We start from the raw sequence: 25,419 nt of genomic DNA, 5'->3' as shown, positions 1-25,419 counted from the left end.
GTACTCGAGTAATGAACTACTATGCTGCATCACATATCAGAAGTGCTTGTTGAGCTCCAGCTGCTCTGCTTCACAACCAGCCCCCACGAAAGCCTGGAAAGCAGTGATAATGGTCCAAATACTTGATCCTTGCCACCTATGTTGGAGACCCTATTGATTTCCTGCTAACTGGCTTCAGCTGGCACAGCCTGACCACTGCGTCCATTGTGGGAGTTGACCAAGATGATGATGTATTTCTCTGTCTCTCTTTCAAATAAATAAAATAAATCCTTTAAAAAAAAAACTAAGTACAGTATTGAAGAAGGGTAATCAATAAAATGGAACATTTCAATGTCGATGCAGTAATCTATAATAACCTCTGTTTACCAAATACTCAAACTTTGGAAAATTTTACACTCAAACTTTGGTCAAAGTTCTAAATATTTCTGAGCAAATAAGCACCCACACTCATAAGAAATCATTATGATAGCTTTTATAACAGCAATTAAAATACCACAGATTAATAACTATATGAAGAACTTGAGGCAGTTTTTTTTCCAGATGACACTGAGAAGAGTCCAATGCCTATAATTCCCCAGGTAAATTTTTCACAAGTCAGACTTTTTATTCAGGATTAGTTGAGAAGCTCTCTCAAAAGGCAGAATGAATCCATGTGCTCCCAAGTCTTCACATCTATAAATCTGGTCTTAAATAAGCTAATCTGCTACCTTAGGGTTGTCATTTTTTATAGGGGAAATTGTTTCTCACACCTCTAAACTTAAGCTCTGATTATTATAGGATAAAAATAAAATACTTAAAGTTAGGAACCAATTATTTCCACTGACATCATTCACAACATACTACACTTTATTTTTGTGTTAAATATTATTATTCCTCAGCTAATATCAACATTTGCTTTGCAACAATTAATCCTTATCTGTCAATCAATGAATCTTAGAATCCACTTATATTTGCTTATTACTCAATCATAGAAAAAGTCATATTTGTCTCAGGTTTCCAAGCCCCTCAATAAGAAACCTTGGTTGTGGTCTCTTCCAAACCAATTTTGCCTACAAATATATGTTTCTTTTCTTTTCTATGCATTTAAACATATTTAATAGGGGACAGCGCTGTGACATAGTGGGTAAAGCCGCTGCCTGCAGTGCCAGCATCCCATATGGGCACTGGTTTATGTCCCAGCTGCTCTACTTCCGATCCAGCTCCCTGCTAATATGCCTGGGAAAACAGTGGAAGATGGCCCAAGTCCTTGGGCTCCTGCATCCATGTGGGAGACCTGGAAGAAGCCTCAGCTCCTGGCTTCAGACTACACCAGCTCCGGCCATTGTGGTCATTTGAGGAGTGAACCAGAGGATGGAAGACCTCTCTCTCTCTCTCTGCCTCTAACTCTGCCTTTCCAATAAATAAATCTTTTTTTTTTTTTTTAAACTAACATATTTAATAGTTTGTATCTTAGAATTTAGACATTCAGATTGACAAATGAGGGGCATGCTCGTCAATTCAACAGCTAATCTGAACTGGGTTCAATATTTCCTAATTTGAAGGTTAGGCCTTGTGCAAGTCACACAATTCATGGTTTAATTTTCTTTTTTTTTTTTTTGACAGGCAGAGTGGACAGTGAGAGAGAGAGACAGAGAGAAAGGTCTTCCTTTTGCCGTTGGTTCACCCTCCAATGGCCGCCGCGGCCGGCGCGCTGCAGCCGGCGCACCGCGCTGATCCGATGGCAGGAGCCAGGAGCCAGGAGCTTTTCCTGGTCTCCCATGGGGTGCAGGGCCCAAGCACCTGGGCCATCCTCCACTGCACTCCCTGGCCACAGCAGAGGGCTGGCCTGGAAGAGGGGCAACCGGGACAGAATCCGGCGCCCCGACCGGGACTAGAACCCGGTGTGCCGGCGCCGCTAGGCGGAGGATTAGCCTAGTGAGCCGCGGCGCCGGCCTCATGGTTTAATTTTCAAATCTCCAAATAAAATTTTGATAAAACAGGCTCCCCAGGTGATTATAGTATATCACCAAGGTTGAAAACCAATGGTGGGGGCTGGTGCTGTGGTACAGCAGGTTAAAGCCCCAGCCAGCAGTGCTAGCCTCCCATAAGGGTGTCAGTTCGAGTCCTGGCTGTTCCACTTCCAAGTCAGCTCTCTGCTATGGCCTGGGAAAGCAGTGGAAGATGGCCCAAGTGTTTGGGCCCCTACACCCACATGGGAAACTCAGAAGCTCCTGGCTCCTGGCTTTGGATTAGCTCAGCTCTGGTTGTTGTGGCCATGTGGGGAGTGAACCAGTAGATGGAAAACCTCTCTCTCTCTGTCTCTATCTGTAACCCTCTCCTTCAGATAAATAAAATAAATCCTAAAAAAAAAGAAAGAAAAAAGAAAAGAAATCCAATGAATGATCTTGGTATTGAAAACAGGATAGCTACAGAGACATAAAGAGAATATATGTAAAAGGAAAGCAAAATACTGAGAGAACACAACTTTAAAGACGATGTGTGTGTCCTTGTGAAAAAGGTGTGTGTTGAAAGCCTCTTCTATATAACCTCATTGGTGGGCTTACTGCTTTTCATTTAGTTTGGAAAAAGACTGCAGCTGATTTCCACATTTTACTTTCGTGTTCCCTTTTTAACTTTTTTTTTTCTCTTTGCTAATTCAATGTATTAGGTTTAGGAAATATTTTCCCCCAAACAACAATTACACTTACATTATCATGTTTAAAAAAACACAACATCTTCAATTCCCGGAAGACTCTTTTGCAAGAGACCAGATTCTGGAAGACGTTGGGCATCTTCTTGAGTGCTACTCTCTTTCCATCTCTTGGATCTGTTACTGACCTAAAGAAACAATGTTTGGGGAAGGGGAAGGGAAAAAAAGAAAGACACAGAAATCAATTCCAAACCTTGTTCTCCAATGTTTCCTATGATGACAAATATCTTTATCTTAAAGCATTCAATATTAAATCCACTTACAAATGCTTCAGCTGTCAGTAGGAAAGAAAAAAATACATATCTGTTATCAAAAAGCAAGTTTAAGGACTCAATTCTTCTGCCATGCTTTTAAAAAATATCCCTGTCTAAATTTCTATAAAACCCCATTCTAAGTGGTCATTTGATACACCTGAGGTAGGAAGGGTATTAGTGGTAAAGCCACTTCAAAGATGAGAAGTGGGGACAATAAATAAGCACCACAGAATATTAACACAATCAAGGTCAAATTACTTTTATGTTTTATTTAGAACTATATTCAAATTGAAAGAGAGGATCAAACCCAATTTAAATATTTAGGCTTCTTACTTAAACGAACATCTTACAATAATATGAACTTTAGTACCATCAGCGGCTGAACAACGTCCCTCCTCAGAAGTCTGAGTGCCAGCTTCGGGATCACTCTACCTCCTAAGTTTTTATAACCTTTTTGCTTTGGTTTCCCAGATCCTGGTGTGGCACCTGTTTACTGTAATTACTATCTCTTTAAAAGTTTCAGGTCTTCTTTGTTTCTATCAGGATTCTAACCATTAGTACAAGCAATTTCCTGTAGTACATTTCCTTATGTTTCAAGTACTAGTTGGTTTCCATGTTTCTGACTGAACTCAATCAATATTAAATCAAACATTTGAAAGAAACACATCAATATGCTGGGCAAATTTACATTCCATGGATTAACCTAGAGGTGTTTTTTTTTCTTTTTTCTTCTTCCACCTATTATGCTATGACTGGTTGTTCTAGAATTTATTCCCATCAAATTTATTTAGCCAGATTTCTGCACATCATTCTCGGCTACTATTATCTTTCAGTTCCTGTTCCTGATCATCCAGTGCTTTGGGTATCTCTTCCAGGCTCATGTCATTTAAAATTTGATTCATGTGTCATCAATGCTTTCATACAAGTTACTGAAGTTTAGAAGAGGACTGAGACTAGATCTCTGTAATAACACTAGAAACCATCTACGAGACTGACATTTAATCATTAATCTTGGATATGGTTATTCAGTTAATTACTCATTCAATTAATTATAATCATTCAATTTCTTCATCTTGTCCACAAGAAACTCAACCACCAAAGTGCCTTCCTAAATATGAAGTATTCCCATTATTTATCTACCTGTCTAGAAACCATACTAAGCTTCTCGATGAATTAATTCATCATGGTGATCACTACTTCTTAAGTACTAATGAAACTCACAAATGATGTATTTCAGTATTTTTAAACAACATGAAGGTTACTTTCTTTCAGTGATTGAAAACTGAGTAAAAAAATTAAGTACTATCACTTGATAATTAAGTATTATCACTTCAAAAAAAGAAGATTTATTTATTTATTTGAAAGAGTGAGAGAGAAAGAAAGGTCTTGCATCTGCTGGTTCATTCCCCAGTTGGCCGCAAGAGCTGGAGCTGTGCTGATCCAAAGACAGGAGCCAGGAGCTTCCTCTGGATCTCTTGCATGGATGCAGGGGCTCAATGACTTGGCCCATCTTCTACTGCTCTCTCAGGCCATAGCAGAAAGCTGGATTGGAAGGGGAGCAGCTGGGGCTTGAACTGGCACCCACATGGGATGCCGGCACTGCACGCAGCAGCTTTACCCGCTGTGCCACAGACTTTTCTTTAAAATTGTCCTTCCCCTTAGAAGAGGAAAATGGTAAAGAATTATGAAGAAGGAAAAAATCTAAATCATACATTGTAATCATCATGCCTCTGTAGTCTTTAATGTAAAACAACTATTTAGCCTATCTTTCAAGGCACTGCCATTTTGAAGAGTACAGGCCAATACTTCAGAGACTGATCCTCAGTTTGGATTTTCCTGGTGTTTTTTCACAGGAATAACAGAAATAATGCATCATATTAGCAGGCACATGATGTCACTATATCCCCTTACCAGTGGTAACTTTAGGCTTCTCCACTGTAAAGCTACCATTTTTCCCCTTATGGAAATATCCTATTCCTTATCAAACTTTGACTCACTACTTTCACCAACTACTGATGGTTTTCTTGCCTGAATCAACTGTTATTTTTAAACACTTATTAAATAAGTTATTGTTATTTTCATTTACTCAAAAGTCAGAGAAACAGAGGGAAAGAGAGAGGAGACAGACTGAGAGAGACACAGATCTTCCATCCATTGGTTCAATACCCAAATGTCCACAATAGCTAAGATTGGGCCAGGCCATAGCCAGGGTTCCAGAACTCCATCCAGGTCTCCCACATGCATGGTAGGGGTCCAAGTACTTGAGCATAATCTGTTGCTTCTCAGGATGCATTAGCAGAAAGCTGGATCAGAGGCAGAGGAGCCAGCACTTGACAGGCACTCAGACACGGGATGCGGGCAATCTAAGCTTACTCCACTGTACAACACTCACCCCTGAAATGACCATTAATGACAGCTGTCGAATGGCACTTTTTTCTTTTTAATGATTTATTTATTTTCAAGGCAGCATTAGAGAGAGAAAGAGAGCGAGAGAGAGAGAGAGCGAGAGCTCTTCCTCCATCTGCTGTTTTACTTCCCAAATGGCCACAAAGGCCAGGGCTGAGCTAGGCCAAAGCCAGGAACCAGGAGCTTCAACTGGGTCTCCCAAGGACTTGGGCCATCCTCTGCTGCTTTTCCGAGGCTATTAGCAGGGAGCTGGAACAGAAGCACAGCAGTCGGGACTTGAACTGGTGCCCACATGGGATACTGGCATTGCAGGCGACAGCTCAACCTGTTACACCATGACACCAGCCCCAAAATGGTGGTTTAATAATTTTAATATTTTCAGTTAGCCTGGCACAAACAATGAAATTAATATAATACTCTTTCCAAAGGTCTCACACAGTAATATTTCTCCCAACTTCTGACTTATTCTTACTGGACACCCTATTATGGTGAGGAAAGCTGCTCGAAGATAAACTCACTCCTGAAAATACTTGACACAGGCTCAAGGTTATTACTCTGTCTTGTAACATTTTAAGTTAAAATTCACAAAGCACCACCTTATTTTATTATTCATGCAAAAGTCAGTCATGCCTGTGGCTGGTAACAATATAACTCTAATGAATGTGAATGGCAGTGCAGTAATTTCACGCCATGTTGAGTTTGTTCTCTCTTAAGGTAGCAGATGTTTTAGTTTAGCACAAAAAGTACAACAGAAAACAGATAAAGGTATGTTTATGTGTTATTCTGGAATTCTTTTATTTTCTTTGTTATTCAAAGGCTCACCATGCTTAGTTTCTCTACTGTTGCAATACCCTGTTCATTCCCACAGTCACTTGCTAATGAAGCTCCAGCTACAGAAATAATGGTGCAATTTCCCTCATTTCAGAAAAGAAGGAGCTGCCATTCTTAGGCCTACAATTCACTTACTGGTCAGTTTCTTTTCGTGTTAAATACCAGATGCCTTAAATAAAACTGTGCATCTGTCATTTCTTCTGATTACCTTCTTAGGTACTCAAATTATACCATCAGGTGTTCACTTCTCAAGTTTATTTTATTCCAATAAAAAAAGTTTTAAATATATTTGAGAAAGAGAGAGAACTCCCCTATCCACTGGTTCACTGCCCAAATGTCCACATGTCCACGTCCAAGGCTGAGCCAGGCTGAAATTCAATCCAAGTCTCCTGCACAGCTGGCAGAAATCAAAGAACTTGAGCCATTATCACGGGCTCCATTTTATCCAGGGTCCATATGAGCAGGAAGCTGGAGTCAGCAGTTGGAGCCAAGCATCAAGCCCAGGAACCTTGATATGGTGTGCGAGCCTCTGAACCGCTAGGTTAAATGCCCACTCCTTAATTTTACTTTTAACTGACACTTTTCAGTTAGTAGTTGATTCTTCAAACATCACGTTAAAAATAAAATTTTAAGGGTTGTAAGAAAGAACCCTTTCTTATATCTGCCCAGAGTGCATCAATTTTCCCTGCACTTAGAACACAAACTCAAGTGTTGTTTAAAAAGCCAGAAGAATTTTCAAACCATTCTTTAGAGAGATACAGATTTTGCCAAGACTACAAAAACAGGAATATTTAAATGTTTTGGTAATTTTGTGGTGAAGTTTTATTTTCCTTTTTTTTTTAAAGATGTATTTATTTATTTGAAAGAGTTAAAGAGGGACAGGGAGAGACAGAAAGAGTTCTTCCCATCCATCGGTTCACTCCACAGATGGCAGCATCAGCTGGGCCAGGTTGCACCCAGGAGCCAGGACGTTGGCAGGGGCCTAAGCATTTGGGTCATTCTCTGCTGCCTTTCCTGGGCCAGCAGCAAGGAGCTGGATAGGAAGTGGAGCAGCCAGGACATGAACTGGCACTCATTCAGGACACTGGTGTCACAAGCAGTGGCTTTACCTGCTATGCCATAACACTGGCCCTGTGTAATCTCAGGAAACTGTGACCATTACCACAAATCTGTTTAAATTACTGACAAGCAGAAAAACTGTTATAAAACAAAAGTGTAATTCATTACTGGGGGTAGTTTTCCATGCACGAAAATGTTACTTAAAACATCTTTAAGGGGCCAGCGCTGTGGAATAGCGGGTAAACGCCTAAAGTGCTGGCATCCTCTGTGGGCTCCAGTTCAAGTCTTGGCTGCTCCACTTCCGATCCAGCTCTCTGCTATGGCCTGGGGAAGCAGTCGAAGATGTCCCAAGTGTTTGGGCCCCCGCATCCATGTGGGAGACCTGGAAGAAGCTCCTGGCTTCAGATCGGCGCAGCTCTGGCCGTTGCAGCCATCTGGGGAATGAACCAGTGGATGGAAGACCTCTCTCTCTGCCTCTGCCTCTGCCTCTGCCTCTCTGTAACTCTGCCTTCCATAAATAAAAAAACAAATCTTTAAACTAGTTAGGAACAATCTCAAAAAATAAATTCCTCATTTTCTTTATTTTCTCTTCCCCCCCCCCTTTAATATTTATTTATTTGTTTACTTGAAAGGCAGAGATATACAGAGAGAGGCAGAGAAGAGAGAGATCTTTCATCCGTTAGTTCAGTCCCCAAATGGCAGGCCAAAGCCAGGAACCAGGAGGTTCTTCCAGATCTCTCACGTGGGTGCAGGGGCACAAGCACTTCAGCCATCCTCTGCTGCTTTCCCAAGCACATTAGCAGGGAGCTGGATTGGAAGTGGAGCAGCCAGGACTCAAACTGGTGCCCATATGGTATGCTGGCATTGTAGGCGGCAGCTTAACCCATTGCGCCACAATGCCAGTCCTCTCTCATTCATTTTCATGTTTATAATCTCTCCCCTACATATTTTTAGCTTGACGTTTCTGATATGTTCTAGCTATCCAATGCAAATAGATTTATAATACAAAAACACTTAAACTTGTATTAAGAAAACAAGATTCTTATAATTTTATTCGCTTAAAGTTGTAATCAGCAATCTTCTACTTTTGCTATCCATACATTTACTATGTCGAGTGTACCAAACTGTATATATCTCAGTAATAAAACCTCCTAACTAGATTCTATTTACATTATTGCCTTCACTTTCATTTTTAAGTTCATGTCCTTATAAGTTATTTTTACTTGTATTTAGATTAAGAGTAAGTCTGCTTGAGAAAAGAACAAGCTATGAGGCAGTTTCTGACAACAAACAAGACTAGGAAATGTATCCTGTTTATACCTTAGTCCTTGTTACATGTTCAAGGACACATGAGAAATTTGTGGAATAAGTTAAGGAATAAGGAATTTATTTTTATGCCTATGCTCTTCCTAACCAGAATTTTAATGGGCTATAGTTTGTGTGTACTCTGCCATAATCTACATTACCTATTTATAATGTACCTTTTTTTGAAGAATACTTCTAGGTCTTCTTGCCTTCATCCAAAACACATAATAAAAAAAGATTATTGGTTGGTGCTGTGATATAGTAGGCTAAGCCTCCACCTGTGGCACCAGCATCCCATTTGGGTGTGGGTTGGTGTCCTGAGTGTTCCTCTTCTGGTCCAGCTCTTGGATTAGATCTTGCTTATGGCCTGAGAAAGCAGTGGAAGATTGCCTAAGTGCTTGGGCCTTTCCACCCGCATAGGAGACCGGGAAGAAGCTCCTGGCTCCTGGCTTTGGATCAGCCCAGCTCCAGCCATTGTGGCCATTTTGAGAGTGAACCAGTGGATGGAAGACCTCTCTGCCTGTTAACTCTATCTCTCAAATAAATAAATAAATAATCTTAAAAAGAAAAAAAGGATTCTCATCTTCCATATCTTGGTAACTTGTTCCAATAGCTGAACTTTTTGGCTATCCAAATTTGGCATTTGTTGAATTAGCTATATGCAAAAAAAAGAGATCCTTTTTTTTTTTTTTTTTAAATATACATAATGGGGCCAGTGCTGTGGCACAGTAGGATAAGCTACCACCTGCAGCTCCAGCATCCCAAATGGCTGTGGATTCCTGTCCAGGCTGCTCCACTTCCCATCCAGCTCACTGCTAATGCACCTGGGAAAGCAGGGAAAATGGCACAAGCTTCAAGGCCCCTGCCACCCATATGGGAGGCCCACAAGAGACTCCTGACTCCTGGTTTTGGCCTGGCCTAGCCCGATGTTGGGGCCATTTGGGGAGTGAACTAACAGATGGAACATCTGTCTGTTTCTCCCTCTCTCTGTAATTCTACTTTTCAAATAAATAAATCTTTTTAAAAAAGATAGAAAAAATGATACAAATTTGTTAATTTATAAGGAAAAAAGCCTTACACAATAGCTAAACCAAAGCAGCAAAATAGTTTATTCTGTTTTTTCACATCTGCCTAACATTACTGATTAGAAGATACAAAACAATTATATTTAATTAGTGTTTAATATAAACTTACACATCTTCTAACTCTGGGTAGCATCACTAGTGTCGCTCCCCCTCTTCGTGGAGGAACGACACAGGACCCTGCGCTGTTCTTTCGTCTGCTCGGCCCTCCCCGGTTTGCTGCTGGTTCTTCCCGGGTTGGCTACTATCCCTTCCACCTCCGTGGAAGGGCAGTTCCCCCTGGCCACATTCCCCACTTCCGCAGGGGAGCGGCACACCGCCGGCCGGCTCTCTCGGGGGCTTCTCGGGGGCTGCTCAGGTGTTCCCCTTAGATGTTCCTGGTGCATGCCGTCTCTCTCCTCCTTTATAGTCCTCCTCTGCCAATCCCAACTCGGCTGCCCACACGCCGAGCACGCCGCTCTCCTCCAATCAGGAGCGGCTCTTGCAGCTTGTCAAGTTGGTGAGAGGCAGCTGGGTAGAAGCTGTTTTCTTCTCTCCCAGCGCCATATTGTGGGAGAGCAGATGCATAGAATAAGTCTTAATTCCAGTAACTCAGTCTAGTCCGGATTGCTCCCCACAACTAGGCCATTCTGATCTGTAATGAGACACCCAGGCGTGCTACAAAGGAGGAGGGAGCCTCCAGTATCATCCTGTCACACTTATTACCAGTAAGACCTTCTTTTGGGGCTGATGTTGTGGTGTAGCAGGTAAAGCTACCTGCGATGCTGGTTCGGGTTCCAGCTGCTCCACTTTTGATCCAGCTCCCTGCTAATTGTCTGAGAAAAGCAATGGGAGATGGTCCAAGTATTTGGGCCCTTGCCATGTGGAAGGCCTGGAAGAAGCTCTGAGCCGCTGGCCTAAGCCTGGTCCAGCCCTAGCTGTTTTGGCCTCTCAAGAGTGAATCAGAGGATGGAAGTTCTCTCTCTGTAACTTTGATTTCAAATAAATAAATAAATAAATCTTTTTAAAAAATAAAAAGATCTTATTTTTAAGATTCTTTCAATTCTTTACAAATAATACAGGATAAGTTACAACAACCTGAAAATCATTTATGTTCATTCCTGTGGCTCAGGGAATACTTGATTATTCTTTAGACTGCAAAAGCTAGGGAGATACAGAGAGTCTTCCTCAGTCATTGTCAAATCTCTCTGTGAGAAGTCCAACCTGCCTGCAGGAAAGCTGCCACCCTCTTTTCCATGGGGATTTCCTTACGCTAGAGGTTTAACATGATATAGCCCAGTTTGCCAAGCCTTGAAGTTTTCATGGCCCACTGGCCACAAACCTTAGAAACAGATCTATGAATACTACATGAAGATGCAAACCAGTATGCAATGAAAGTTTTCTGTGTAAAGTCACAAAGGAAAATAATTCACAACTGTATCTTCACTTCGTATTTTAACAACTTTGGCAAGAAGAGGTCACAAAGGGTAACTAAAATTAAGACTATTTAACACAAAAATGCACTTGCATTTAATCCCAGTGATGACTTCCTGAAAGTTATGCATTTAGTAATAGGAATACCAATGAATAGAAGAATTTTTAAAAAGTGAAGAATGAAAACTTTTATTGCATACTAGGTTTATAAAGGTAGAAAACATCATATGGAAAAAAGGAATATTTTAGTCATATGATAGGTTTATTTTACAGTATGGCTTTGCAAACGACTAATCTTAAGGAAAGCCAGGTATTTGGCAAAGTGGTTCAGATGGCCACTTAAGGGACCAGTGGGAGTGGATTAAGCCACTGACTGCAATGCTGGCATCTCATATAGGTGCAGTTCAAGTCTTGCCTGCTTCAATTCCAATCCAGCTGCCTAATATGCCTGAGAAAGGAGCAGAAGACTGTCCAAGTGCTTGAGCCCCTGTACCCATGTAGGAGATCTGGATGGAGTTCCAGGCTCTTGGCTTTGGCCTGGCCCACCCTGGCCATCGCAGCCATTTGGGGAGTGAAGAAGTGGATAGAAGATTATTTCTCTCTGTAACTCTGCCTTTCAAGGAAAACAACAACAAAAAGGAGGGGAGAAAGAAAGGATTTCTACTTAAGACTGGGACTTTGACTCCCCATTCCAGCCTCCTTCTAATGCAGACCCTGGGGGACAGTAGGTGATGGCTAAAGTAGTTGGGTCCTTCTACCTCCATGCGAGACCAGAACTGCGTTCCTAGCTCTGAGCTTGGGCATGGTCCAGTCCTGGCCTTTGCAGGCATCTGGGGAGTGACCCAGCAGATGGAAGCTCTCTGTTTATCCAATAAATAAAATAAATTTTAAAAAATTAAAAGGTAAATGAAAACAAAACACTTGAGCTAGAAGAATAAAAAAGGACCGTTTAAACAAAAATGGAAAAGCTTAGTAAGTATTGAATATAAGTAGTAGGTATAATGGAATGTAATTATAAAAAAGAAAATATGTAAACATTTTCAACATAAAAAGTTGAAAAAAATTTGTTTTAAAATTTGGTATCTTTTTTTTTTTTTTTAAAGATTTATTTATTTGAAAGTTCCACAGAGAGAGGAGAAGCAGAGAGAGAGAGAGAGAGAGAGAGAGAGAGAAAGTCTTCCACTGGTTGGTTCACTCCCCAGTTGGCCGCAAGGGCTGAAGCTGTACCGATCTGAAGCCAGGAGCCAGGAGCTTCTTCTGGGTCTCCCATGTAGGTGCAGCAGCCCAAGGACTTGGGCCATCTTCCACTGCCTTCCCAGGTCATTGCAGAGAGCTGGATTGGAAGTAGAGCAGCTGGGTCTCGAATTGGTGCCCATAAGGGATGCCAGCACTGCAGGCGGCAGCTTTACCCGCTATGCCACAGTACTGGCCCCAAAATCTGGTATCTTAAAGTAAAGCTAACATTACCAAGTCAAGACTTCTACACAAAATGCCTTAAAGACATTATTCAAAGAAATTTTAAAATAAATGTAAAGACATATTCATGGACCAGAAGGACTAAATATTGTAAAAATGTTAATTTTCCCAACGGCGCCGCGGCTCACTAGGCTAATCCTCTGCCTTGCAGCGCCGGCACACCGGGTTCTAGTCCCGGTCAGGGCGCCGGATTCTGTCCCGGTTGCCCCTCTTCCAGGCCAGCTCTCTGCTGTGGCCAGGGAAAGCAGTGGAGGATGGCCCAAGTCCTTGGGCCCTGCACCCCATGGGAGACCAGGAGAAGTACCTGGCTCCTGCCATCGGATCAGCATGGTGTGCCGGCCGCAGCACGCTGGCCGCGGCGGCCATTGGAGGGTGAACCAACGGCAAAAAGGAAGACCTTTCTCGCTGTCTCTCTCTCACTGTCCACTCTGCCTGTCAAAAAAAATAAAAATAAAAAAAATTAAAAAAAATTTTTAATTTTCCCCAAACTCATTTATAGATCAAATTGAAATCCAATCAAAATCCCACAAGGTTTTTTTTTTTTTTTTTTTTTTAAGATTTATTTACTTGAAAATCTGAGTTACAGAGAAAGGGAAACAGAAAGATCTTCTATCTGCTGGTTGGCTACCTAGATGGCCGCCAATAGCCAGGGCTGGGCAAGACTGAGGCCAGGAGCCAGGAGCTTCTTTCCAGGTCTCCCAGGTGGTTAGCAAGGGCCCAAGCACTTGGGCTACTTTCTGCTGCTTTTTCCAGGTCATTATTAGGCAGCTGGATTGGAAGTAGAGGTACTGCGGGCAGTGGCTTTACACACTATTCCACAATGCTTGCCCAAGGTTTTCTTTTTATAGAACTAGGCAAATTAGTTCTAATTTTTTTTATGGAAATGCAAGTATGTTAAGGACAACTAAAATACTCTTGAAGAACAAGGTGGGAAAGATTACTCTGCCAGATATGAAGATCTATTTTAAAGCTACAAGAAATTTACACAGTGTAATTCTGGGACAAGGATAGACCACTGAAAGGAATATGACACAGATACAGATTAGCACATCCATGGACAAAAGGTGGCTGTGCAAAGCAGTAGGGACAGAAAGGTGGTACCAGTTATTAAGCTACTGCTTCTCAGCTTCAAACCTCTCAACACTGCTCTGCAACACTGAGGATAAACTCTGCATAGCACATTTTGGTTTTTCCAATGGGTTCTACGTTAGGCTCTGCCAACAGGGAGAACTACAGAGAACCTGCAAAGCTGGAGGAAGAAGGCCTTGTTTGTTTGTTCCCGTGCGCCTTCTGTCTGTTGTTTAAGGGCCAGCTTAGCGACACTTCCTCACTCTCAGCAATGGTAGTGCCTTCCTATGGCAGCAGTTCCATTTAATCTACAGTTTTCCTAGCACTTGCAGAGCTAGCCTCTTTGCATCCTCCACCCCAAACACCAGCACTAGTGAGCTAGCAGCTTTTTCTCAAATTACTGAATTTTTGCTGCATAGGATTCTAGGGTTTAAAAATTCCAATCTCTTCCTTGCGTTTCCCTAGTTCTAGGGTATAAATGCTGCTTCTGTGGTATCTGTTCTCTTCTTGCCTTTTATTTATCTGGTTGATAATTCTAAAGAAAATTAACAATTTTTTTCCATGTTAAACTGTTTAAATAACGGCTGCGGTGCCAGTTTGTGTCCTGGCTGCTCCACGTCCAATCCAGCTCCCTACTAATGACCTGGGAAAAGCAAGGGAAGATGGCCCAAGTCTTTGGGCCCCTGCCACCCACGTGGGAGACCCGTATGAAGTTCTTGGCTCCTGGCTTTGGCCTGGCCCAGTCCTAGTCATTGTGGCTACCAGGGGAGTGAACCAGTGGATGGAGATCTCTCTGACTTTCAAATAAGTAAATAAAACTTTAAAATACATAACCGGTTGTGTTTTTTTTTTTTTCTCCTGATTGTACTATGGCAGATACAACAGTCTTTTCAATGTATAGGATTGGAACCACTGGATCTCTGTTTTGGAAAAACAAAATGAACCTGTACTTCTAGTTAATACTATAGAGAGAAATAAATTCTAGCTAGATATAAATGAGGAATGTAAAGTCACAGTTTTTAGAAGATAACTTATATATCTTCACGATACTAGGACAATCAGATACAAATTGTTAATTGTTTAAAAAATTGACTACTTTAAAAACTTCTGTATAATGTTAAGAGGGTAAAATGCAAGTCACATAATAGATGTTTATAACATGTAAAATGAACAAAGGTACTTATCCATATATATATATATATATTTCCTATAAACCATTTTGTTTAGCAAATGCTCTATGAAGACGTGGTGCAAAAGCATTCTTATAGATTGTGGTAGGAGTGTAAATTGGTAAGTTACTTGGAAAACAAATTGGCATTTATTTCCTAAATCAAAGCCCTGCAATTTGACTCCTATGTATACACCCAAAGAGCATGGGCACATCCACAGACTAAAACACTTATAAGGTTTGTTCATAGCAATGATATTTTTAATACCCTTAAAACTGGAAACAACTCATATATCCATGGACAGAAGAACAAATTGTTGTATATTCATACTATGGTATACTCTATAGTAATTAAATGAACTGTTAAATACAGCAACAGAGAGGACTTGCACAAGCACAATTTAGAAAAAAAGAAACCAGCCACAGTGAATATATATTATAAGATTTTACTTCCATAATATTTAAAATATAAGTAAAGCTCAACTGTAAAGTTTAGAGATGCACACTTAGGTGAGAAAAACTGTTAAGGAAAGAAGGGCTAACACAGAAGTTATGATAAGAACCAGTGCTGTGGCGCAGCGAGTTAATGCCCTGTCCTGAAGCGCTGGCATCCCGTAAGGGTGCTGGTTCGAGACTCAACTGCTCCACTTCTGATCCAGCTTTCTGCTATGGTTTGGGAAAGCAGCAGAAGATGGCCCAAGTCCTTGGGCCCCTGCACCCATGTGGGAGACCCGGAAGAAGCTCCTGGCTCCTGGCTTTCTTATCAGTGCAGCTCCAGCCGTTACGGCCAACTGGGGAGTGAACCATCGGATGGAAGACCTCTCTCCCTCTCTCTCTCTCTCGCTCTGTGTAACTCTGACTTTCAAATAAATAAATAAATCTTTAAAAAAAAAAAAAAGAAGTTAGGATAGTGGCTTCATCCTTGGGAGAAGGGATAATGGTGGGAAAGGGCATAAAGGAATTCTGGGTGCTAAAAGGTCCTCTTTTCCAATTTAATGGTAGTTATGGAAGTATACATCTTGTGATAAGCCATTTTATTTTGTATATGCTTCTGTATGGGTGTTGCAGCATAATTAAAAAGGCAATCTTCTTGAATAAAGGCATATTAGCTGAAAATCTGTATGAATAATTTTAAAGAAGATGATTATTTCTAATATTTTTTGTATAGACACACATCTATATCAGCCCAGTGAATTTTGTAACTTCTCTCTCTGTGCCACAGGTTCATTCTGTAGAGAGGAGTATGTTGTACTGTCTTTTTATGTTTTGGTAATATTCCAAAGGAATTTGCTTGCTTAGAAAAATAAACATTTTCTTCACCATCACATAAAATAAGAACAACTATTAAGAAGCATTCCATAGGAGAGCGCTGTCAGCAGAACCCAAGACTACGCCTCACCCCTAATGCAATCACAATCACCTAACTTCTATTGTGAAGCAAACTGCTGAAGCAGCTATAACATATAGATTTGCTTCAGGTTTTTAATTAGTTAGCCTGCTTAAAATAAAACCAAAAATACTGCAAAAACAAAATAAAGAGGCCAAACTTCCAGCTGTGGCAAAGTGAAGAGGTCAGCAAATCTCCCGCCAAAACTACAAGTAGAAAAAAGTGTCAAAACAACCATTTTTAAGGACAGTGGAAGTCGGTGGCATTATGCACTGGGGCTGTTCCCTACCCAACTCCTTATATTCTTACATACAATATTCTAACAAGGCAGGGATGGCCATGAAAATCAGTGGCTCCACTGTCCAAAGCAGTTGACATGATGTAAAGTAGAGGGCAAAAATCCACACCCAATGGCAATAAGGTTAAAAGCATCAATCATCACTGGAAAAGAAAAGCGCAAGTGCACAGCTTCGTTATCCCTGTGATACTGCTGTCCCAGTTGGAAAGAGGAGCAGACCAACAGGAATCTAGAAATTTAACAAAATTCTGGAAATTGGAGGGCCATAAAGGGGCTAGATAAATTCTTCCACACCTCCCTGGCTGATTGGGAGGCTTCTTGTATGTGAGAATAACTGAGCAAGCTCAGCAGAAAACCAAGGCTAGGGCACATGTGGAAACTGGATGAGCTCCCAAAACATATACACAAATACGAATCAGCAGAAGGTGGAAGCCTTATTTGCTCAAGATGTTTGAGCACAACCCCTTTTAATCACCAGCTGACTATTTAGCCATGCAGACACAAGGGAGACTCCCAAGAAGGCCAGGCTAAAACTTAAAATAACAATAATAAAAAAACCCAGACACCTGAACAATTACATTCCACAGAGGGCAGATTCTGCACATTAAGTCTAAACAAGTTACTTAGACCCATCATAACAACAACAATGATAGGGGGAAGAAGAATCAGAACCTGAGTTGTTATGGTATATAAGCCAGTATGTCCAGTTTTTAACAAAAACATTACAGGACATGTAAAGTAACAGGAAACACAATCCACATTAAGGGAAAAAAGCAGTCAATATGTTTCTGAGTATGCCCAGGTGTTAAACTCTAAAAAAGACTTCAAAATCAGCTATCATATAAATTCATTCAAAGAACTCAAGGAAACCATATTTAGAGAATTAAATTTTTTAAAAAAAATCTTTAGCTAAAAGGATAAAGAAAAACCAAAACACACAAATTACAAAATTAGGAATGAAAAAGGGGATATTACTACTGACCCTATATGAATTAAAAATTTATGAGGGACTATCAAGAACACTCTATGGGGTAGAGGTTTGGCCTAGTGAAGATACCAGTTAAGATAACTGTATCTTAACTGCCTGGGTTCAAGTCCTGGTTTTGCTCCTGACTTCAGCTTCCTGCTGATGCACACCCTGGGAAGTAGCAGGTGATGACTCCAGTAGTTGGTCTTTGCCACCCACATAGTAGACTTGGATGGTGTTCCCAGCTCCTGGCTTTGGCCTGGCTCAGTCTGGGCTGTTTTGGGCATTTGAGGAGTGAACCAGAGAATGGAAGATCAGATCTTTCTGTGTATTTAAAATACAAGTTAATTACAAAACAAAACCAAAAACCTTTGTGTCAACAATTCAGAAGAAAAAGGAAAATTCCTAGAGACTAAATTACTGACAATGACTCCAGAGAAAAAGAAAATATAAGTAAACCTACACCACAAGTTAAATCAGTAATTCAAAACATTCCCTCAAAGTTTGGCCCAGGCCCAGATGGTTTTACTGGAGAGTTGTATCAAACATTAACAAAAGAAATAGTGGGGCCAGTGCTGTGGTGTAGAAGGTTAAGCTGCCACCTGCAGTGCCAGCATCCCCTACAGGCACCAGTTCCAGTCCCAGCTGCTCCACTTCCAATTCAGTTCCCTGCTAGCACACCTAGGAAAGCAGAGGAAGATGGCACAAATGTTTGGGTCCTTCCTCCCACGTGGGAGACCCTGAAGAAACTCCTGGCTTTGGCCATTTAGGGAGTGAATTTGAGAGGATGGAAGACCTTTCTCTCCTCTCTAGAGCTCTATATCTCTGCCTTTCAATAAATAAATCCAATTATTCAACAAATAAATCTTAAGAAAAAAATAGTATCTTTCACAAACTCAGAAAATTGAAGAGACCACTTGCCAATTCACTCTATGAGACCAAAGTCAGACAATGACATGACCAGAAAACGAAAGTGCAGCTCAATATCTTTCATGAACACAGATAGGAAAATCTTCAACGAATGAAGAAGGAAACAATTCCTGCAATATAAAAAAAGAGTGCAGATGTTTTCTGACTTAAGATAACCATTTTAAGGACTTAGGATTTTTTAAGTCTATGATGGTGTGAAAGCAATATGCATTCAATAGAAACCTTACTATGATGTGTGGTAGGCTAGTTGTACTAACTGTATTTCCAACTTTCAATTTATAATAGTTTATTGGGACATAACCCCCTTGTTAGTCAAGAACACCTGTATCTATCATGACCAAGTGGGGCTTATCCCAAGAATGCAAGGTTGGTTTAACATTTGAAAATCAATTTATGCAGTAAATCACTGTCAACAGTATGAAAATTTAAAAAATTACATGTTCACCTTGACAGGAAAAAAAATTTGATAAAATTCAACATGTCAACATGTCGAATCAAACCAAAAAATCCAAACAACAATAAGGACTATAGAGGAACGTCTTCAATTTGATAAAAGGAATTTATTGAAAACATACAGCTAACTTCTTACTTTATAATGAAGAAATGAATGTTTCCCCCTAAGGAGCAAGGCAAAGAAATTTGTTCTTGCCATATTTACTCAACTTTTTACTAAAAATTCTCACTCATGAAAAAAGTGAAAACAAAAAAGATAAAGAGGAGTTAAAGCCATCCAAATTGGAAAGAAAGATGTAACACTAGTTTTATTTGTAGGTGCCATGAACTCTTACATAGAAAATTTTAATACACAAAATGTTGCAAGATACAAGATCAACATACAAAAATCAATAGTAATTCCATATATTAGCAACAATTGATCTGAAGATGAAATCAAGAAAATAATTCCTACGGTAGGCATATGGTGTTGGTGGTTAAAAGCTACTTTTTGGAGTGCCCCTATTCCATATCACACTACCCAAATTCCAAGTTTGGACTACTCTGCTTCTAATCCAGCTTCCTGCTAATGTGAATCCTGGAAGGCAGCAAGTGATGGCCCAGGTACTTGGGTCCCAGCTACCCACATGAGAGACCCAGATTTAGTTCAAGTCTTCTGGCTTTGACCTGGTCCATCCCCAGCTGTGTGGCCATTTGGTGAGTGAACCAAGCGATGGAAGGAATATCTCTCCCTCCCTAACTCTGCCTTTTGAATAAATAAATCTTAAAAACAAAACAAAACAAAATGTTGTTAAGATGGTACTTCTCCACATAGTGACCTCTAGATTCAAAACACAATTCCAATCAAAATTGGAACCGTTATACACTACACTACTTGTAGGAATATAAAATGGCATAGCCTCTTCGGATAATAGTTTGGCTGAGTCTTAAACAGCTAAACATAATCTTACAAGACCCAGCAACTCTACTCTTTGGTATCTTCATGAAGGAAATGAAGAAAATATGAGACCACACACAGATTTATGTGGGAAGATTCACAGCAGCATTATTCATAATAAAAAAAATGAAGAGTCAAATCTATCATATAGTAAATGAACAAACTATAACATTTATAGAAAATACATGCTACTAACACATGGTTAAACCTCAAAAACATTATGCTAAGTGAAAGAACTCAGGCACAGAAGTCTGCATAATGCATGATACCATTTAAATGAAATTTTTGGAAAAGGCAAAAACTTAGAAACAAAGCATTCCAGTGGCTTCAATTACTCCAACAGGTAACATATTAGTCATCTATTCAAATAAATACAGAAAATTTTCATTTATCTCTTTTCTTTTAATATCAATGTTTTGTTTAACTCAGTTCATTTAGAAATTCCTATAATATATGGAATGACATTAGTTTATAATAATATAAAACATGAGTAAATTCTGGAACTGGTATTTCATTCTAAAGTTTACTTTTTCTTAAAAAAAAAAAAAGACTTATTCATTTGAAAATCAGAGTTACATAGAGAAAAGGAGAGAGAGATCTTCCATTTACTAGTTCACTCCCCAGATGGCTGTAACAAACAGGGCTGGGCCAAGTTGAAGCCAGGAGCTTCATCTGGGTCCCCCACATGGGTGGCAGAGGGCCTAAACACTTTGGACATCTGCTGCTTTTCCCAGGCCATCAGCAGGGAGCTGCATCTGAAGTGGAGCAGTCAGTACACAAACTAGCACCCATATGGGATGCCAGCATGGCAAACAGCGACTTTACCTGCTATACCACAATGCCAGTCCCTACTAGTTTATTTTTCAACCAACTCTCATCCAGTAAAATTATTAACCCTTGAACAAAAGTGTTCTATTACTACAACTTTGAATCCTCCCAGTGCCTAGAGCAGCAACCCGTCCCAATTCAGTGAATATTAGCATAAGTGATACTATTTCTCCTAACAATAGAATGGATCATGCTAATAGTTTGACTTAAATGGAGTCAATCTTGAAATTCTATACTAAATTCCACTTGGTCATGCTAAATTTGTTTGTCATATTGAATGTCTTTTACTATGTGTTCATATGCATTATTCTTAGTATTCTTAGAGGGTTTTGTATGTGTGTATTTTAACAAAATTGCCTTTAATCTTAATGTTCTGGCCTCAGCACACACCATATCTGTCTAGCCCTCAAAATAAACGAATTAGGCTCCAGTTTATTCAATGTTTACTAGCTATTCATGATATTTATAGATAATACATGTTGAAAATTTCACCAATGACTCCATCAAATTTTCTTATTTCCTATTGCAACTGTATCTAGCTATATAGTATTTCTAAAATTTTGTAGTCAAGTATATAAATCGTTATTTAAAACTTATTCTGTTTGGCAGTTTTCACCTTAATTTTGTCAGCCTTAGCACTCTTCTTTTCTTGGGTCCTTCTGAGGTTAACTAGTCCCAATTTTTTTTTGTTTTGTTTCTTGTAGAAAGAGACATGGTGAGGGCCGGAGTTGTGGTATAACAGATTCAGTTGCCTCCTGTGATGCTGTCATCCCATATGGATGCCAGTTCAAATCCCAGTACTCCACTTCCAATCCAGCTCCCTGCTAATGTGCCTGGGAAAGCAGCAGAGGATGGCCTGGCCCAAGTGCTTGGATCCCAGGTACCCACATGGGAGACCAGGATGAAGCTCCTGGCTTCGGTCCAGTCCTGCCTCAATCCCGACTACTGTAGCCATTTGGGGAGTGAATCAGCAGATAGTAGATCTCTAATTTTTTTAAAAGAAAATTATATACATACATATATATATATAAAAGAAAAGAAAGAGGTGTGATAGAGAGAACAAAATTATACATGTAGCTTTGCTGGCTTTATAAGCTAGACAACTGGCTAGCTTATAAAGTGGGGTTTATGTCATTCGAATAGTATAGTTTTTTGTAGTTCCATACATATTTCCTTTCTTTAATCTGGTTAAAAACCTGCTGTTTTGTTACTTATTTCTAATCTTATTGTACTATAACCTGAGGATACGATATATATAGTGTTGGATGTATTTATTAAGATATTGAACATATTCAAATCTGTGCATTTAAAGTAAAATATGTATGCTTACTATTTCCTTCTCTCGAAAATTTATGGTTTCATTACTGAATTAATTTTTTGCTTATTTGAGAGAAAATTCTCATAGTGAGATATTATCTCCTATTCAAGTGTTCTGGTAAATCTCCTGCATTTGTTAAGTTTTTTTTTTTCTTGTTATGTTATTTGGAACACATCTGGTGGCAAATAAGCATGATGTTTAGGACATTCCTCAATTTTACAAAAGAAGTTTTGGGATAAATACTTCATGTATTTTCATTATACATGAAATAAAAATGATGTAGTTCAGGAAAACATTATTGTATAATATAGTTAAATTCTGAATATGAAAAATATTCTAGAAAAATTTAAAAATGAAGTCAATGTTGTTTGAAGTACGTTTTCAACAAAATAGGTACAGTGAGGTGCACTAACCATTATTCTATGTATTTCATGCTAGGTCCCCCTGCTATAATATGGATGGCTTTAGAATCAGATGTTTTTGAAAAACATATTTGAAAGCATGCACAAGCCAATACTGTAATTTGCCCCTGATTTTTAATTATGGCAAATAGAGCAATAAAGGAAATTACATAAATCACCCACAATAGAAACATCAAACATGGCAAATGCTAACTTTTTTTTTTTTAATAGGTTTTGATACAGGGCTGTGGCACTGGTTCTGGGCACTGAAGTACGCGGGCATGATACAGGGAGCAGAATAACTCTAAATGAGTAACGTGATCATAACTAGCTAACAATACCTACTTAACTTCAGAAACATCTAGGAGAACAGGTAGAGTGCTCAAAAGTTGCTAGCAATTGATGGCAAGGACTGTTTTCTATGGCCGTCCTCTGGCTCACTTAATAAGGGTGGGGAGAAATCTGGCTGCCTAAACAATCTGGCAAAGGTCTACCTGCTGACTGAAACTTTACTTTTCCCCAAACCCACTATTTATCACAAGTGACAACTGCGACCTTTTGAAGAAAATCCCTGTTTTCTCCATTTGAAAAACCAGTTTATTGGAGGAAGAAGAAGAAAACAGCATCCAGCGCTTAGATCTGAAGTTTATTAGCATTTGGATCAAAAAACAATTAAAAGAAATTCATTACTATCAGTTAAAAATACACATACAGATAAATACAATTACAAACAATAAAAGCTTATGTAAAGAGGGATACATTCGCTTCAGCTACAGATCATTAGCCATGTTAAAGAAGCCACCTGTTATACCACAGCTAGAATTTCAGGTGTTTATTACATGGGGGAGGATTTTTAATCCTCCATTGGGAAATGAATTTAAAAGACACCGTTGGGTGAAAGGAGGTGCTTATTTCCTTTCCCTTTCACTTTAATAGACATCTTGAACCAAGGTGAAGATTTAAGGTAGCAATCAGAGATAATCATGCAGAATGTGGCTGAATACAGGAAAATGGTCTGTGCTTACTTACTGAGGAATTGAACACCTAACAGAAAACCAACTGAAGAATGGAAGGCTACTAACTCAAACAGAACATAGGTTTCAATGGTACAAGAGTATGTTAGCAGTAGGCGGAAAGCAGGAACAAGAAAAACTGTAAAATGAATTTAAAACTAGGGCAGCATCAATTTGTTCTTACTCTTTTTCTTTTGCTGTTTATATCCAAAATACCATCCCATGAGGGAAAAGGCTTTTCTGAATCTACAGGATTTATGTAAAAATACTTCAAGACTATTACTACCCAGTTCTGCTAAATAACTGGGAGTTACTTCCATGTGGATACTGATTTCTCAATCTTCTCCTGAGAGCATTCTTCCACTTGTTTTTGGTTTTATCTCAGGAGGAAGCATGAAACCATCAAAGTGAAGAAACCTGAGTGTGCTTGCAAAAAAAAAAAAAAAAAAAAAATCAAATAAAACAAAAAAAAACAGTCTATCTGAAAATTACCACTTACAATAGTCAGCAAAAATAACTAGCCCCACGGATTGGCACTGTGTCTTAGAGGATAGACAAAGAGATGCCCCAACTACTAAGGTCCCAGCACCATGTGGATGAAACGTCTCGTTTCAGGTCCGCCACCTAGCTCCAGCCCTTGTGGCCATTTGGGGAGTGAACCAGCAGATGGAAGATCTCTCTGTCTCTGCCTCTCTCTCTCTGTAACTCTGCCTTGCCAATAAAATAAATAACTAAACCTTAAACCAAAGGAAAAAAAAAAAAAGCCTCAGCCTTCCACTGAAAGGCCCAATTTTGACAAAGTAAAAATGTGTTTTTACATATATATTAATTATTTTAAGGCATAAATCCCCAGGAGAAACAAACGAAACTGTGAAGATCAAAGTGAGAAAGAGCCTAGGGAAGAGCTTTACATATCTCTATTCCAAGACCATCTCTTGAAATCCCTGCTCTGCTCTTAGAGAATATACTAGTTTCAGTGAACAATATAATACAGTGAACATCAAGCAGGAAACATTTATCACCAAAGAGTCAACAGCAAATTTCAAGTTGAAAAGAAATTTTGAAAAGCTTCGTTTATTATAAGCAAGTAAAACCAACAATAGAAATAGAATGAGTGCATACAACAAAATGATAAATGAATCAAAAAATCAGCAGGTAAAATGGTCAAAATATTTTTTCAAAGAATTTATCACTCTTAAAACTATTTCCCTGGGAACTGTAGTGTAGACAGACTCTTTTATATTTCCAAATTACAAAACCTAATCAGATCTTAAGCTATATATGTGAGAGCACCTACTAAATTTAAGAATATATTAGACTTTTACCTATTTTCAAAAGTACTTATTCAAAATTTGGCTTCAAAAGCTCTTTACTGACTTTTTAGTTTCCTATTAATGTGATAATTTGATAAAATTTAAAATCAAAGCGTATTTCCAAATTTGTTCCATCATATGTAAATGCGGACACACACACATGCAAATCTCTTGATTGGATCTTCAATACTGCTCCTCCCGTCAAGATTTATTTATTTATTTGGAAGTCAGAGTTACATCGAGATATGCAGGGGCAGAGAGAAAGATATCTTCTACCAGCTGGTTGACTCCCAGATGGCTGCAACAGCCAGGACTGGGCCAAGCTGAAGTGAGTAGCCAAGAGCTTCCTCTTCTCTGGGTCTCCTATGTGGATGGCAGGGCCCAGGCACTTGAGCTATCTTCTCCTGCTTTCCCAGGCACATCACCAGGAAGCTGGATCAGAAGTGAAGCAGCAAGGACACAAACCCACAGCCATATGGGTGCTATGCCAGAATGCCAGTCCCTCCAAAATGTTTGATTAAAGTAATTGCTGTCTTCAGACTTCTAGACATCTTGAAAAAAATAACATGTTTTTCCATCTTGATAAAACAAAAGCAAAAAATAAAATAACCTCAAACTTCACTATATCACTAACTACATTAAAGATTCATCAGTTGGGGCCTACACTGTGGCGAAATGGGTTAGGCTGCTGCCTGCAACGCCAACATCACATATGGGCAAAGATTTGAGTGCTGGCTGCTTGAATCCAGTTTCCTGCTAATTCACCTGGGAAGCAGTAGAAGATGGTCTAAGTACTTGGGCCCTGCCACCCACTTGTGGGAGA

At 39.6% G+C, this 25,419-nt stretch overlaps 1 protein-coding gene across 5 annotated transcripts in view; it reads right to left on the bottom strand.

Moving 5' to 3' along the window:
• The window catches only part of NLK (nemo like kinase), a 183,357-nt gene that overhangs the window by 92,183 nt on the left and 65,755 nt on the right, over window positions 1-25,419 (bottom strand). For all 5 annotated transcript variants that reach the window (XR_519262.4, XR_001795249.3, XM_002718934.5 and 2 more), the window contains exon 2: window positions 2,688-2,817. Coding sequence is in view for 3 of the 5 variants with exons in the window: in XM_002718934.5 (XP_002718980.1) it covers window positions 2,688-2,817 (130 nt within the window). In the remaining 2 variants the exon portion in view is untranslated. The remainder of the gene's footprint in view (window positions 1-2,687; window positions 2,818-25,419) is intronic.

This window comes from Oryctolagus cuniculus, chromosome 17, assembly GCF_964237555.1.
Source record: "Oryctolagus cuniculus chromosome 17, mOryCun1.1, whole genome shotgun sequence".
Classification (NCBI taxonomy): domain Eukaryota; kingdom Metazoa; phylum Chordata; class Mammalia; order Lagomorpha; family Leporidae; genus Oryctolagus; species Oryctolagus cuniculus.
The sequence above is the reverse complement of the archived record's forward strand: the minus strand, read 5'-3'. Positions and strand labels throughout refer to the sequence as shown.